Source organism: Oncorhynchus tshawytscha, linkage group LG29 (genome assembly GCF_018296145.1).
Source record: "Oncorhynchus tshawytscha isolate Ot180627B linkage group LG29, Otsh_v2.0, whole genome shotgun sequence".
Lineage (NCBI taxonomy): Eukaryota > Metazoa > Chordata > Actinopteri > Salmoniformes > Salmonidae > Oncorhynchus > Oncorhynchus tshawytscha.
Window position 1 is genome coordinate 22685054 of NC_056457.1, and position 15115 is coordinate 22700168.

The 15115-nt window shown below is 42.0% G+C and overlaps 1 protein-coding gene across 16 annotated transcripts in view; it reads left to right on the top strand.

The window, feature by feature from the left end:
- LOC112233590 (LIM zinc-binding domain-containing Nebulette) overlaps nt 1-15115 on the top strand; it is a 119384-nt gene that overhangs the window by 93106 nt on the left and 11163 nt on the right. For 10 of the 16 annotated variants that reach the window (XM_042308586.1, XM_042308590.1, XM_042308587.1 and 7 more), the window contains 20 exons: nt 901-1011; nt 1146-1256; nt 1396-1506; nt 1939-2043; nt 2292-2402; nt 2508-2618; nt 2928-3035; nt 4097-4207; nt 4365-4475; nt 4667-4777; nt 5201-5311; nt 5441-5551; nt 5654-5764; nt 7594-7701; nt 7963-8073; nt 8158-8268; nt 9296-9406; nt 10767-10868; nt 13146-13244; nt 13988-14101. The exons of 3 other annotated variants lie outside the window; for them this stretch is intronic. In XM_042308586.1, coding sequence (XP_042164520.1) covers nt 901-1011; nt 1146-1256; nt 1396-1506; nt 1939-2043; nt 2292-2402; nt 2508-2618; nt 2928-3035; nt 4097-4207; nt 4365-4475; nt 4667-4777; nt 5201-5311; nt 5441-5551; nt 5654-5764; nt 7594-7701; nt 7963-8073; nt 8158-8268; nt 9296-9406; nt 10767-10868; nt 13146-13244; nt 13988-14101 — 2190 coding nt within the window. Of the gene's footprint in view, nt 1-900; nt 1012-1145; nt 1257-1395; nt 1507-1938; nt 2044-2291; nt 2403-2507; nt 2619-2927; nt 3036-4096; nt 4208-4364; nt 4476-4666; nt 4778-4964; nt 5030-5200; nt 5312-5440; nt 5552-5653; nt 5765-7593; nt 7702-7962; nt 8074-8157; nt 8269-9295; nt 9407-10766; nt 10869-13145; nt 13245-13987; nt 14102-15115 lie in introns of those variants that run through there. 3 more of the 16 variants (XM_042308588.1, XM_042308597.1, XM_042308598.1) reach the window with 3 other exon arrangements.

Here is a 15115-nt window from a genome sequence, read left to right on the forward strand (position 1 = left end):
TGTCGTTTGCTTTTCATGGCCAACAGTAACAGTTTGCTCCATCTTGGTAAAATAAATATATATAAAAATGTACCTTTTAGATTTGATTGGGTAGCTTGTGACTTGTAGCTTGTGTGTGGAATTATTCCTCTTCTTGATTTCTTCTGAAAGCCTTTACTGTGCTGGTTGTAGCTAAGTCAAAACTACTGCATTGCAAACAGTTAATAAAGGAGTTGTAGACTATTAGAATGTCATGGTGAACTTTGGATAGGGGAAGAAATATAGCCATAAATGATGACCTTAACATAGACTTTAAACAGAGACTAAGTTGAACGGTCTATTTTGGTGGTAGGGTATTGGCTTGGGCTGTGGGGTCTGTTTAAAGAAAGGCAGGTTGGTGGTAGGGTATTGGCTTGGGCTGTGGGGTCTGTTTAAAGACAGGCAGGTTGGTGGTAGGGTATTGGCTTGGGCTGTGGGGTCTGTTTAAAGACAGGCAGGTTGGTGGTAGGGTATTGGCTTGGGCTGTGGGGGTCAGTTTAAAGACAGGCAGGTTGGTGGTAGGGTATTGGCTTGGGCTGTGGGGTCTGTTTAAAGACAGGCAGGTTGGTGGTAGGGTATTGGCTTGGGCTGTGGGGTCTGTTTAAAGACAGGCAGGTTGGTGGTAGGGTATTAGCTTGGGCTGTGGGGTATGTTTAAAGACAGGCAGGTTGGTGGTAGGGTATTGGCTTGGGCTGTGGGGGTCAGTTTAAAGACAGGCAGGTTGAGAGATAAGAGGAGACACTTAGAGGGAGGATGGACAGTCGAGGCCCATGTGTATGGAACTGATAACAACCACCAATGACATTCAATGACAGTCAATAATTGCCACTGACTCTAGAACTGAGATTTGCAAATGAATGTGTGTGTGTGTGTGGGCGGCAGGCCAAGTACAAGGAGGCAGGCAAGCAGCAGGCCTCCACTTCTCTCTACTCCACCTTACCAGAGACTTTGGAGACCCAGCACGCCAAAGAGGCCTCCCAGCTACAGAGCAAGGTGAGTCACACACACATAATTCATGGGGTCTGTATTCGAGTGCTTTATATGCTACCAGTACTTTTTTGCATCATGCCTTTTTCTGGCTGATAATGAGCTTTTACAACATTCAGTACTTCTTTTTTTTTTGACAGAATATCTATAAAGAGGGAGGCAAAAAGGACATGTCAACTTCCTTGTATTCTCAACTTCCTGACACAATAGAGATCCAGTTTGCCCGAGAGCTTACAGAGCTCCAAAGTGAGGTAGCTAGCTAGAACACTTCAAATCATCTTACTGTGATTCTGTCTACTAAGCTTCTACAATGTCTACAATGCAATCCATGTCATCATTTGGTTACATCATCTAAAGGAACAAGTGTAATGCTTTTTTTATGTCCATCAGAACAAGTATAAAGAAGATGGGAAAAGGAGTCTTTCAACAAGCGTTTATTCTCAACTAGCAGAGACCAAGGAGACGCAGTTTTTGAAAGCCGTTTCTCAACTCCAGAGTGAGGTAAGACTTTAGATAACAGACTTTGGTGACACTACTTGAACCCTTCATCATGGGCGAAACAACAGTGTCATGTTTTATGTTGCCCAACAGATTATTAATACAGTTGTGACAGCTGGTGTCAGATTATGACAACTGATTTTACACTGTTATGACACCAACGATGTTTATACCAGCTAAATGGCGTAGCAAACGAATGTATTGTGTAATGACAGTATAAAGTACGTTTTAATAAACTGACATCAACTGTCATGATTGTTTAAGACATCTGTTATGTCATGACGGATGGTCTGTTATGTCATGACGGATGGTCCATGACGGATGGTCTACGTAAAATGTAACTGACTTTTTCAAGATTTGAGTGGGAAACTTTTAGGAAGCACGTAAAGGTGTAGCAGACCTTGGAAACTAAAAAAACATAACTTTGTGTTTTAGAAAAAGTATAGAGAGGCAGTAAAGAAGCAAATATCTCTCTATGCCACCTTACCAGAGACTTTGGAGACCCAGCACGCCAAAGAGGCTTCTCTGCTACAGAGTGAGGTAGATTAACAGTGTACTTTTACACATCTACCGTCACATGTACACTTATATACAGTATACTTTCATATGTAGTGTACAAATATGGTTACGGTATAGTTTATTACACTGATACAGTATTCCATACATTAAGACGTTATGGCTCATATAGATTTATTCATCTATTCAGATCCTCTAGTATCCCTCAGAATAAATGTGTTTTCTGATCGTAATCATCATGATCACCATAGACGTTGTTTTTCCTTCTCTAGCTGAAATACAAGCAAGGTGGCAAAACGGGGTCCTCCAGTTCTCTGTACTCCCTGCTTCCAGAAACGACAGAGACCCAACTAGCCAAAGAGCACCGTGATATTTATAGTGAGGTAAGGCATCATGAAAAACGTATGTCAACAAGCCTTTTTGCAAAAACATCCATTTAAAAGACACATTACCTGGATCCACAGAAATCAAAGAGATGTGTTTTTCAGGTGAAATACAAAGAGGATGGTAAACAGAAGCTTTCCAACAGCCTGTATTCCTTGCTGCCAGAAACAGCGGACACACAATTTGCCAAGCAGCGATCAGAATTCCGAAGTGAGGTAAAGTTGTTTTTTGTTGTTGCTCAGATTACTTTACTGTTTCATTTTGATTAGTCAATGTAGCATGTCTATCTATACCTGTTCCATAAAAGTTATGTTGTAAAATATTCCTTCTAATGTCTAGCTGAAACACTCACAAAGAAAAAATGTGTGTGCATGTAGTTCTTCATTTTAATCATGTTACTATAGGAATCCTTTGTTTGTGTCTCCTTGCATTCACTCATTACCAACTGAAACAGTTTAATCTTGATTTTCAATCCTGGCAAAAATACTTTATTCATTTTTGTCAACACTTTCTGTACCTTTCAGCAAAATTACAAAAGTGACACCCAGGAACTGTCCAATTGCTTGTACGCACTACTGCCTGAAACCATGGGGACCAAGTTCGCTAAAGAAATGTCTCAAGAAATGTCTCAGGTGCGGCTCACAGTGTTGTTCTACTAACTGTGTGATGACAAACCAGCAGCTTCCATCACACTCCTGCATGGTATCACAGCAGATGCCTCCTCTATCTCCTCTCTTAAATAGACCTAGACAACCTGCCTTATTGATAAGCATGTCTCTCTACGCTCTCTTCTTAAGTGGTGAAAGAGACAGTGATAAGATACAGTGACAATGTTTATTCCGGGAAGTGCATTTAGCAAGTCGTTGAAAAGAGGGAACATTTTATTCAGCATATTTTTATTTTTTATATTTTTTATTTTACCTTTATTTAACCAGGTAGGCAAGTTGAGAACAAGTTCTCATTTACAATTGCGACCTGGCCAAGATAAAGCAAAGCAGTTCGACAGATACAACGACACAGAGTTACACATGGAGTAAAACAAACATACAGTCAATAATACAGTATAAACAAGTCTATATACAATGTGAGCAAATGAGGTGAGAAGGGAGGTAAAGGCAAAAAAGGCCATGGTGGCAAAGTAAATACAATATAGCAAGTAAAACACTGGAATGGTAGTTTTGCAATGGAAGAATGTGCAAAGTAGAAATAAAAATAATGGGGTGCAAAGGAGCAAAATAAATAAATAAATAAAAATTAAATACAGTTGGGAAAGAGGTAGTTGTTTGGGCTAAATTATCGGTGGGCTATGTACAGGTGCAGTAATCTGTGAGCTGCTCTGACAGTTGGTGCTTAAAGCTAGTGAGGGAGATAAGTGTTTCCAGTTTCAGAGATTTTTGTAGTTCGTTCCAGTCATTGGCAGCAGAGAACTGGAAGGAGAGGCGGCCAAAGAAAGAATTGGTTTTGGGGGTGACTAGAGAGATATACCTGCTGGAGCGTGTGCTACAGGTGGGAGATGCTATGGTGACCAGCGAGCTGAGATAAGGGGGGACTTTACCTAGCAGGGTCTTGTAGATGACATGGAGCCAGTGGGTTTGGCGACATTGTAATTCATAAGTTGTATGTCAATGTTGATATAAGAAATTACTCATTACCTATTATGTGGGATAATATCATGTCGTATTTTGTCTTCTAGTCTAAATACAAGGAGGCAGGGAAGAAAGAGGCCTCCACTTCTCTCTACTCCACCTTACCAGAGACTTTGGAGACCCAGCACGCCAAAGAGGCTTCCCAGCTACAGAGTGAGGTAAAGGTCTATTTGCCTCATACTATATTCCACCAATTCTAAGATACACATAAAGGCAGTGTTTTTAACCGTACTTACTCATTTTGAAATAAATGCTGTGCTAAGTGAAAATATCATCCTAGGGCTTAATGAGGGCTCCAATTGGTTGTCTTTCCAGAACAAGTACAAGGAGAATGTGAAACTGACCCAGTCCAGTAGTCTGTACTCTCAGCTCCCCCAGACTACAGAGACCCAGTTTGCTGCCAAAGTCTCTGACCTACAGAGCGAGGTAAAGAACAAACAGCCAGAGCTTGGGCTTAACACTAGTGACAGTGAAAGTTTTTATTATTGATTATATTATTGATTATTTCTAAGTCACCCCCAATAACACCTGACTAACAACACTCTGCAGATCCCCAGTGTCTAAATCCAAAAGTCAAACTGAGTCCAATTCTTGGTTTCTTCCCATTGGTGTCCTAGAACAAGTACAAAGAGGAAGGTAAGAAGAGTATCTCTACCTGCATTTACTCTCAACTACCAGAGACCAAACAGACCCAGTTTGTGAAGGCTGTGACCGAACTTCAGAGTGAGGTTAGACTTGGACGCTCTTGATTGTTTTGCCACTTCCTTTCTATTTAGTTGCTGACTTAAGTATACTGAACAATAATAATTACAGACAAAAGTTATGTTCCGGCAAGTTCCAATGACTACACTGTATGGCAGTATTTACCAACTCCAGTCCTCCAGTAACCCCAACAGTACACATTTTTTGTTGTAGCACAGGACAAGCACACCTGATTCAACTTGTCAACTACTCATCAAACCTTCAATTAGGTGAATCAGGTGAGTTTGTCTGGGGCTACAACAAAAATGTGTGCTGTTGGGGTGCTGGAGGACCGGAGTTGGAAAACACAGCTGATAAATATATATGGTAGATATCATCTCTATTTGATAACAGTTAGTGTGCTGACAAGGAAATTCAGAAATAACATGATTGTTTTCATTGCATCGCAGACTAAATATAAGGAAGCAGGGAAGAAAGAGGCCTCCAGTTGTCTCTACGCCCTGTTACCAGAGACTATGGAGACCCAGCACGCAAAAGAGGCTTCTCTGTTACAGAGTGAGGTAGACAAGTCAACAATGTTATCAGTCTCAGGTGTCCTCAGTTGTATGAAATTAGCATTCCCAATAAAACAGCATTTCTTAATCATTTTTCATTGAAATTGAAGCATACACACACCTCTTCTTCTCCAGAATAAGTACAAAGAAGGCGGTAAAAAGGAGAGTTTGACCTGCCTGTACTCTCAGCTTCCAGAAACCACTGAGATTCAGTTTGCTAAAACAGTGACAGAACTGCAGAGTGAGGTGGGTGGATGGATGGATGTTACTGTAGTACAACAGGCTATGTTAATGGACTGATACAAGATCAAAATGGCAGTTTTGTTCTGAACTTGTTGTGTCTTTCAGAATAAATACAAACAGAAAGGGAAACAGGAGATATCCAGCAGCATTTACTCCCAGCTGCCGGGGACAAAGGAGATAGAGTTTGCCAAACAGATTTCAGAAATGCAGAGCGAGGTAAACTAGGCGCGCACGTGTGTCAATATGTCTTGACTCTGAGTGTATGCAGTATACGTTTTGTACATGCATTTAAAAATCAAATGTACTCTATATTTCTATTTGTGTGAAAATATATACATGGTATATTTTACAAAACATTTTATGAAGAAAATATATGCTGTCTAATATATGCATTTTCAGATGATATGTACTGTAGATTTTAATGTATGTGTTCTTGAAAAAGATATACAGTTGAAGTCGGAAGTTTACATACACTTAGCTTGGCGTCATTAAAACTCGTTTTTCAACCACTCCACAAATTTCTTGTTAACAAACTATAGTTTTGGCAAGTTGGTTAGGACATCTACTTTGTGCTTGACACAAGTCATTTTTCCAACTATTGTTTACAGACAGATTATTTCACTTATAATTCACTGTATCACAATTCCAGTGTGTCAGAAGTTTACATACACTAAGTTGACTTTGCCTTTAACCAGCTTGGAAAATTCCATAATTTGAGACAATTGGAGGTGTACCTGTGGATGTATTTCAAAGCCTACCTTCAAACTCAGTGTCTCTTTGCTTGACATCATGGGAAAATCAAAAGAAATCAGCCAAGAACTCAGAACAAAAATTGTAGACCTCCACAAGTCTGGTTCATCCTTGGGAGCAATTTCCAAATGTTTGAAGGTACCACGTTCATCTGTACAAACAATAGTATGCAAGTATAAACACCATGGGACCACGCAGTCATCATACCGCTCAGGAAGGAGAAGCATTCAGTCTCCTAGAGATGAACGTACTTTGGTGCAAATAGTGCAAGTCAATCCCAGAACAACAGCAAAGGACCTTGTGAAGATGCTGGAAGAAGCAGGTATAAAAATATCTATATCCACAGTAAAATGAGTCCTATATTGACATAACATGAAAGGCCGATCAGCAAGGAAGAAGCCACTGCTCCAAACCCGCCAATAAAAAGCCAGACTACGGTTTGCAAATGCACATGGGGACAAAGATCATACTTTTTGGAGAAATGTCCTCTGGTCTGATGAAACAAAAATATAACTGTTTGGCCATAATGACCATCATTATGTTTGGAGGAAAAAGGTGGAGGCTTGCAAGCCAAAGAACACCATCCCAACCGTTAAGCACGGGGATGGCAGCATCATGTTGTGGGGGTGCTTTGCTGCAGGAGGGACTGGTGAACTTCACAAAATAGATGACAACATGAAGAAGGAAAATTATGTGGATATAGTGAAGTAACCTCTCAAGACATCAGTCAGGAAGTTAAAGCTTGGTCGCAAATGGGTCTTCCAAATGGACAATGACCCCAAGCATATTTCCAAAGTTATGGCTTAAGGACAGCAAAGTCAAGGTATTGGAGTGGCCATCACAAAGCTCTGACCTCAACTGACCTCAGTTACACCAGCTCTGTCAGGAGGAATGGGACAATATTCACCCAACTTATTGTGGGAAGCTTGTGGAAGGCTACCTGAAACGTTTGACCCAAGTTAAACCATTTAAAGGCAATGCTACCAAATACTAATTGAGTGGATGTAAACTTCTGACCCACTGGGAATGTGATGAAAGAAATAAAAGCTGAAAATAAATCATTCTCTCTACTATTATTCTAACATTTCTCATTCTTAAAATAAAGTGGTGATCCTAACTGACATAAGAAAAGGGAATTTTTACTCTGATTAAATGTCAGGAATTGTGAAAAACTGAGTTTAAATGAATTTGGCTAAGGTGTATGTAAACTTCCGACTTCAAGTGTACATAGAATGGTATATATTTTTCAAACATTCTGGTTGGGTTTTGGGGGGGGTATCCTTTTTGATTTTCAGCAAAATTACAAAAGTGACACCCAGGAACATTCCAATTGCTTGTACGCACTACTGCCTGAAACCATGGAGACTAAGTTTGCTAAAGAAATGTCTCAAGAGATGTCTCAGGTGCGGCTCACAGTGTTGTTCTACTAACTGTGTGATGAAAAACCAGCAGCTTCAATCACACTCCTGCAGAATGGCTCTATGTTAGTCATAGACTTACCATATCAACTACTGCAGCCAGCATCAAATAGCTCAAATATTCCAGTTGTTGCTTCTATGCTGAGTTTTTTCTCAAGCTGATTGATTCTAGATGGGTTCTTGGTGGAGTTGAGAGGAAGGATTATCAGAGCCATGAAGAGTTCACAATGTTGTTGTTGTTTTCAGAGGAAATACAAAGAAGCTGGGAAAAAGGAGATGGGCAACTCTCTGTACTCCCTCATGCCCCAGACCAGTGAGATCCAGCATGCCAAAGAGCTCTCCCAGCTCTACAGCCAGGTATACTGGGTGGGTGGGTGGGTGCGTTGTTTATAATACATATTGTCAAACAGTATGTGCCATGAGGTTCCCTTCTTGTTTCAGAAAAGCTACAAAGAAGAGGGTAGGAAGGACACAGGCCACAGTCTGTACTCACAGATGCCCCAGACCATTGAGACTGCATTTGCTAAAGAAGTGGCAAAGCACCAGAGTGATGTAAGCATGCCAGTATCTGGTCCACAGCTGTAGTCCATGTTTCTGTCTGTTTTTTTGTGTCCAGCTTGATGCTATGATATACCTGAATATCATCAAGTCGGAGACACCTGCTAAAGGAGGATAGCATAACTATGTGCTGGATCAGTGCTCATACAGAAGTCCAGGTGGAATGCCCTGTAATTTGAGTGGATCACACAGCCCAACCAATCTCTTACCCCTAACACTCTTCAGTGCCAATGGATTGGACAAGGGAGTGGGTATCAAGGTGCCCAACCAGGCGTGAGGCTGAGGGGAACAGCTGTGATGTCTACTGTTCTGCAGGCAGACCCACTGACCCAGACACACCTCCTCTGTCTGTCTCAGTCCACTCTCTGTCAGGCTCAGTCTGTCTCTGTCTCTCTCTGTCTGGCTCAGTCTGGCTCTGTCTCTCTGTCTCTCTCTCATTGGCTCAGTCTTTCTCTGTCTCACTCTTTGTCTCAGTCCACTGTCTGTCTCTGTTTCTCTCTGTTTCTCTCTAATTGGCTCAGTCTCTCTGTCTCTGTCTGTCTCTGTTTCTGTCTGGCTCAGTCTCTCTCTGTCCCAGTCTCGGTCTGGCTCAGTCCGCTCTATGTCTCTGTCTCTCAGTCCGCTCTCTGTCTCTGTCTGTATCTCTCTCCCTAACACCGATCAGAGGTTTGAGGTGATCAACATATGCTTAGTGTATTATTCAGATTTGTATTTCTACACAACCCACTTGATCTATTCTTTCATCACTCCATTTCCCAAAGAGCTATAACACTGGCGCCCATTGCCTCTCAGTGCACTGTGACTGGTTCATACCAGAGGTATCATACCTGGATAACAAGCAGTTATTCTTTAGCTGCATATTGTTAACGTTCACCCTCCTGCTAAATGATTAACGCTTAGATGGGAATCTTGTGTACTGTGTGTGGGTGGGTGGTGTATCCATTCCAGGGTCTCATGTAATCAGCACGTTGAATAAGTAATGGTTTTCTGGCCCTTCTCTCTGGTCTGTCGTCCTCTCCAGAAACTGTACAAGGAGAAGTACAACGCGGAGAAAGGCCAGTCCACTTACACCACCATGGAGACCTTACCAGAGGTCTCCCACGCTATGGAAGTCAACAAACAGCAGAGCGAAGTAATTACCCACAATGCATTTCCCCTGATACAAATCAAATCAAATCAAATTTATTTATATAGCCCTTCGTACATCAGCTGATATCTCAAAGTGCTGTACAGAAACCCAGCCTAAAACCCCAAACAGCAAGCAATGCAGGTGTAGAAGCACGGTGGCCAGGAAAAACTCCCTAGAAAGGCCAAAACCTAGGAAGAAACCTAGAGAGGAACCAGGCTATGTGGGGTGGCCAGTCCTCTTCTGGCTGTGCCGGGTGGAGATTATAACAGAACATGGCCAAGATGTTCAAATGTTCATAAATGACCAGCATGGTCGAATAATAATAATAAGGCAGAACAGTTGAAACTGGAGCAGCAGCACAGTCAGGTGGAAGTTGAAACTGGAGCAGCAGCATGGCCAGGTGGACTGGGGACAGCAAGGAGTCATCATGTCAGGTAGTCTTGGGGCATGGTCCTAGGGCTCAGGTCAGTTGAAACTGGAACAGCAGCATGGCCAGGTGGACTAGGTTCAGCAAGGAGTCATCATGTCAGGTAGTCCTGGGGCATGGTCCTAGGGCTTAGGTCCTCCGAGAGAGAGAAGGAGAGAATTAGAGAACGCACACTTAGATTCACATAGGACAGGAGAAGTACTCCAGATATAACAAACTGACCCCAGCCCCCCGACACATAAACTACTGCAGCATAAATACTGGAGGCTGAGACAGGAGGGGTACAATTCAAACTGTTTTATGTTTATAATGAAGAAATGGTGAATAAGAGAGACAGGACAGTAAGGAGGAGGGTTTGTTAGAAGGGAGTTGGCCAGATTCGAACCTGGTTACATGTACTCTAAGGCAGCAGCGGTAACCATTATACTGCTGTAGGTCACACAAGCTACAATCATGGGAAATGTTCTGGTTTAGGCTAGCTAGTTGTTGTCACTTGTGCTGTATAAAATACATTTGTCTGAAGTTTTAGTCAACATGGATATGAATCCATGGAAAAATGAAGTGCACACAAATGCAGATTTGATCCATATTCTGCATGCTTGGTTGAGGTCAGGGATTTTTGTGTGCCAATATCCCATAATGGATTCTGAGGGCCCTCTGGCCACGTTGCTCATTTGAGAGTTGTCAGTATGCATCAACATCACCCAGGGAAAAGTGGGCCAAAGGATCCGACTGATCGTTCCCATTGATTGTTCTGTCTATCACTAGGCTTAATCTCTCTGTTACAGAAATATCAACCAGTGAGGAGACATTGCATTTTGACACAGAATGTTACAGTACACAAATGATGATGATTGAATGAATGCCCCTGAAATGCAAAAAATGAATCGCTCTGCAAATAATCCTGACACTTCCTTCCCTCCTCCCTGCCTTCAGGTCAACTACAGGACAGGAAAACAGGAACACCACAATTTCACCACGTTGGCGGACAGACCTGATATCCTGAACGCCAAACAGGCCACTGAACTGGCCAGCGACGTGAGTTCATGTCAAATCAAACTTTTTCTGAAGTGCATTTACAGCAAATACAATATAATATATACAGTTGAAGTCGGAAGTTTACATACACTTAGGTTGGAGTCATTAAAACTTGTTTTTCAACCACTCCACATATTTCTTGTTAAACAAACTATAGTTTTGGCAAGTCGGTTAGGACATCTACTTTGTACATGACACAGGTAATTTTTCCAACAATTGTTTACAGACAGATTATTTCACTTATAATTCACTGTATCACAATTCCATCGGGTCAGAAGTTTACATACACTAAGTTGACTGTGCCTTTATACAGCTTGGAAAATTCCAGAAAATTATGTCATGGCTTTAGAAGCTTCTGATAGGCTAATTGACATAATTTGAGTCAATTGGAGGTGTACCTGTGGATGTATTTCAAGGCCTACCTTCAAACTCAGTGTCTCTTTGCTTGACATCGTGGGAAAATCAAAAGAAATCAGCCAAGACCTCAGAACAAAAATTGTAGACCTCCACAAGTCTGGTTCATCCTTGGGAGCAATTTCCAAATGCTTGAAGGTACCACGTTCATCTGTAGAAACAATCGTCCGCAAGTATAAACACCATGGGACCACGCAGTCATCATACCGCTCAGGAAGGAGAAGCATTCAGTCTCCTAGAGATGAACGTACTTTGTGCAAAAAGTACAAATCAATCCCAGAACAACAGCAAAGGACCTTGTGAAGATGCTGGAGGAAACAGGTACAAAAGTATCTATATTCACAGTAAAATGACTCCTATATTGACATAACCTGAAAGGCCGATCAGCAAGGAAGAAGCCACTGCTCCAAAACTGCCATAAAAAGCCAGATTACGGTTTGCAACTGCACATGGGGACAAAGATCGTACTTTTTGGAGAAATGTCCACTGGTCTGATGAAACAAAAATAGACCTGTTTGGCCATAATTTTGGAGGAAAAAGGGGGAGGCCTGCAAGCCGAAGAACACCATCCCAACCCGTGAAGCACGGGGGTGGCAGCATCATGTTGTGGGGGTGCTTTGCTGGAGGAGGGACTGGTGCACTTCACAAAATAGATGGCATCATGAGGAAAGAAAATTATGTGGATATATTGAAGCAACATCTCAAGACATCAGTCAGGAAGTTAAAGCTTGGTCGCAAATGGGTCTTCCAAATGGACAATGACCCCAAGCATACTTCCAGATTTGTGGCAAAATGGCTTAAGGACAGCAAAGTCAAGGTATTGGAGTGGCCATCACAAAGCCCTGACCTCAATCCTATAGAACATTTGTGGACAAAACTGAAAAAGTGTGTGAGCAAGGAGGCCTACACACCTGACTCAGTTACACCAGCTCTGTCAGGAGGAATGGGCCAAAATTCACCCAACTTATTGTGGAAGGCTACCCAAAACGTTTGACCCAAGTTAAACAAATGTAAGGCAATGCTATCAAATACTAATTGAGTGTATGTAAACTTCTGACCCACTGGGAATGTGATGAAAGAAATAAAAGCTGAAATAGATAATTCTCTCTACTATTATTCTGACATTTCAAATTCTTAAAAAAAGTGGTGATCCTAACTGACCTAGACAAGGAATTTTTACTCTGATTAAATGATTAAATTAAATCAGGAATTGTGAAAAACTGAGTTTAAATGTATTTGGCTAAGGTGTATGTAAACTTCTGACTTCAACTGTATATATATTCTATTTTTTAGTCTTTAGTTTTTTTTAATGAAAAGGTGTTGGACTTGGTGTTGATTTACCTCACTCTAGTCCCAAAATTAGACGAGGGTCACACTTTAGATTCAGAACTAGATAGATGTTAACGATTCATATCTAAGCAAAGTCCGACTACATAATGGTGATAAAAGGACCTTACATCATGTGTTCTGCCATAAATGTTATTGCCACCCTTTATATAGCATATGATAACTGCTTGTGAATAATGTCTGAAACATCTTTATAGTTCTTATGAAGGGTTTATGAAGGCTTTATTAAGCAGTTCATTTACAGTGGGACACACAACTTTGCTTGTGCTGTGTGGGTGAGGCAGTGTGTGGGTAGCAGCATTCATCAAATATTCAACACCTCCACTGCTCTACCACCACATCGACAGTCCCAGTCCTGGTCCCTAGCTGGGATCTCTCTCTCATACACACAGTCTGTTTCATTTAGGGAGAAGCCCATGAACATAACACGGAGAGAATATATACTGAATAGCAAATTTAGCCCTTTCATAGTGTATCTCTGCTTGCCCTTGTTTCTCTGGTTCCTCTGGTTCACAGGTGTCCTATAGGAGTAAAACTAAGCATGAAATCTACAATGATGTCCTGGGAAGATCTGATATCGAGCATGCCAAAGTGGCCTCCAAACTCGCTAGCCTGGTAAGATAATAAAACATTCCATATATATATATATATACGTGTGTGTGTGTGTGTGTGTGTGTGTGTGTGTGTGTGTGTGTGTGTGTGTGTGTGTGTGTGTGTGTGTGTGTGTGTGTGTGTGTGTGTGTGTGTGTGTGTGTGTGTGTGTGTGTGTGTGTGTGTACTACTGTTTTACATTTTATAACCAGGTATTGTACCATTGACTGGAGAATTAGTTTGTCTCCAACCATAAAGGGAAGGAGCTAAGGAAAGGATACAATGAAAAGAGATGGTTTAAGTGTATTGCGACAAAACCATGCATCTCGATACTGTTCTGACATACCCTTCTGCCACTGTTAATGAGACAAGGGAAGGAGACAATTTTATTGAGACGGGGCCATGTAGTTTTTAGTGTTCTGTCCTTCGGCCACTGTTTAATGAAAGGACATTCGTGCCTGGCCTGGTCCCAGACCTGCTGGGTCCCCTGGTTTAGCACCACAGATGTGCTTTGTCATGACTGCTGGGCGGAGAGCTGAATGGGGAGGAGGGGGAGGTGGAATGCTGAGGGGGAGAAAGATGGAAGGATAAGGGGGTAATGGTGTGTGTGCCTCATCATTTCTGCTGTCGCTGTGTGTACTCACATATCTCTGTCTCACTCTCTCCCTCTCACTCTCACACACACACACACACACACACACACACACACACACACACACACACACACACACACACACACACACACACACACATATAACACACATCAGGTGCACTACAAGGAGAAGTTTGAGAGGGAGTTCAAGGGTCAGAAGCCCCAGTACAACCCCAGCAACTGTGTGTCCTTCAAACACACACAGGCTGCCCACGCTCTCACCAGCCAGGTGGGTCTCCAACGCGCCCTGTCCGTCCCCACACAAATCCCAGTCACGTGGTGCACTTACAGTTGAAGTTGGAAGTTTACATACACCTTAGCCAAATATATTTTAACTCAGTTTTTCACAATTCCTGACATTTAATCCCGGTAAAAATTCCTTGTTTTAGGTCAGTTAGGATCACAACATTAATTTGAGAATGTGAAATGTCAGAATAATAGAAGAGAGAAGGATTTATTTCAGCTTTTATTTCTTTCATCACATTCCCAGTGGGTCAGAAGTGTACATACACTCAATTAGTATTTGGTAGCATTGCCTTTAAATTGTTTAACTTGGGTCGTTTCCGATAGTCTTCCACAAGCTTCCCACAATAAGTTGGGTGAATTTTGGCCTATTTCTCCTGACAGAGCTGGTGTAACTGAGTCAGGTTTGTAGGCCTCCTTGCTCGTACACGCTTTTTCAGTTCTGTCCACAAAGTTTCTATGGGATTGAGGTCAGGGCTTTGTGATGGCCACTCTAATACCTTGACTTTGTTGTCCTTATAAGGCTATTTTGCCACAACTTTGGAAGTATGTTTGGGGTCATTGTCCATTTGGAAGACCCATTTGCGACCAAGCTTTAACTTCCTGATGTCTTGAGATGTTGCTTCAATATATCCACATAATTTTCCTCCCTCATGATGCCATCTATTTTGGGAAGTCCCGCCTGCAGCAAAGCACCCCCACAACATGATGCTGCCACCCCCGTGCTTCATGGTTGGGATGGTGTTCTTCGGCTTGCAGGCCTCCCCCTTTTTCCTCCAAACATAACGATGGTCATTAAGTTCTATTTTTATTTCATCAGACCAGAGGACATTTCTACAAAAAGTACGATCTTTGTCCCCATGTGCAGTTGCAAACCATAGTCTGGCTTTTTATGGCAGTTTTGGAGCTGTGGCTTCTTCCTTGCTGAGCGGCCTTTCAGGTTATGTCGATATAGGACTTGTCTTACTGTGGATATAGATACTTTTGTACCTGTTTCCTC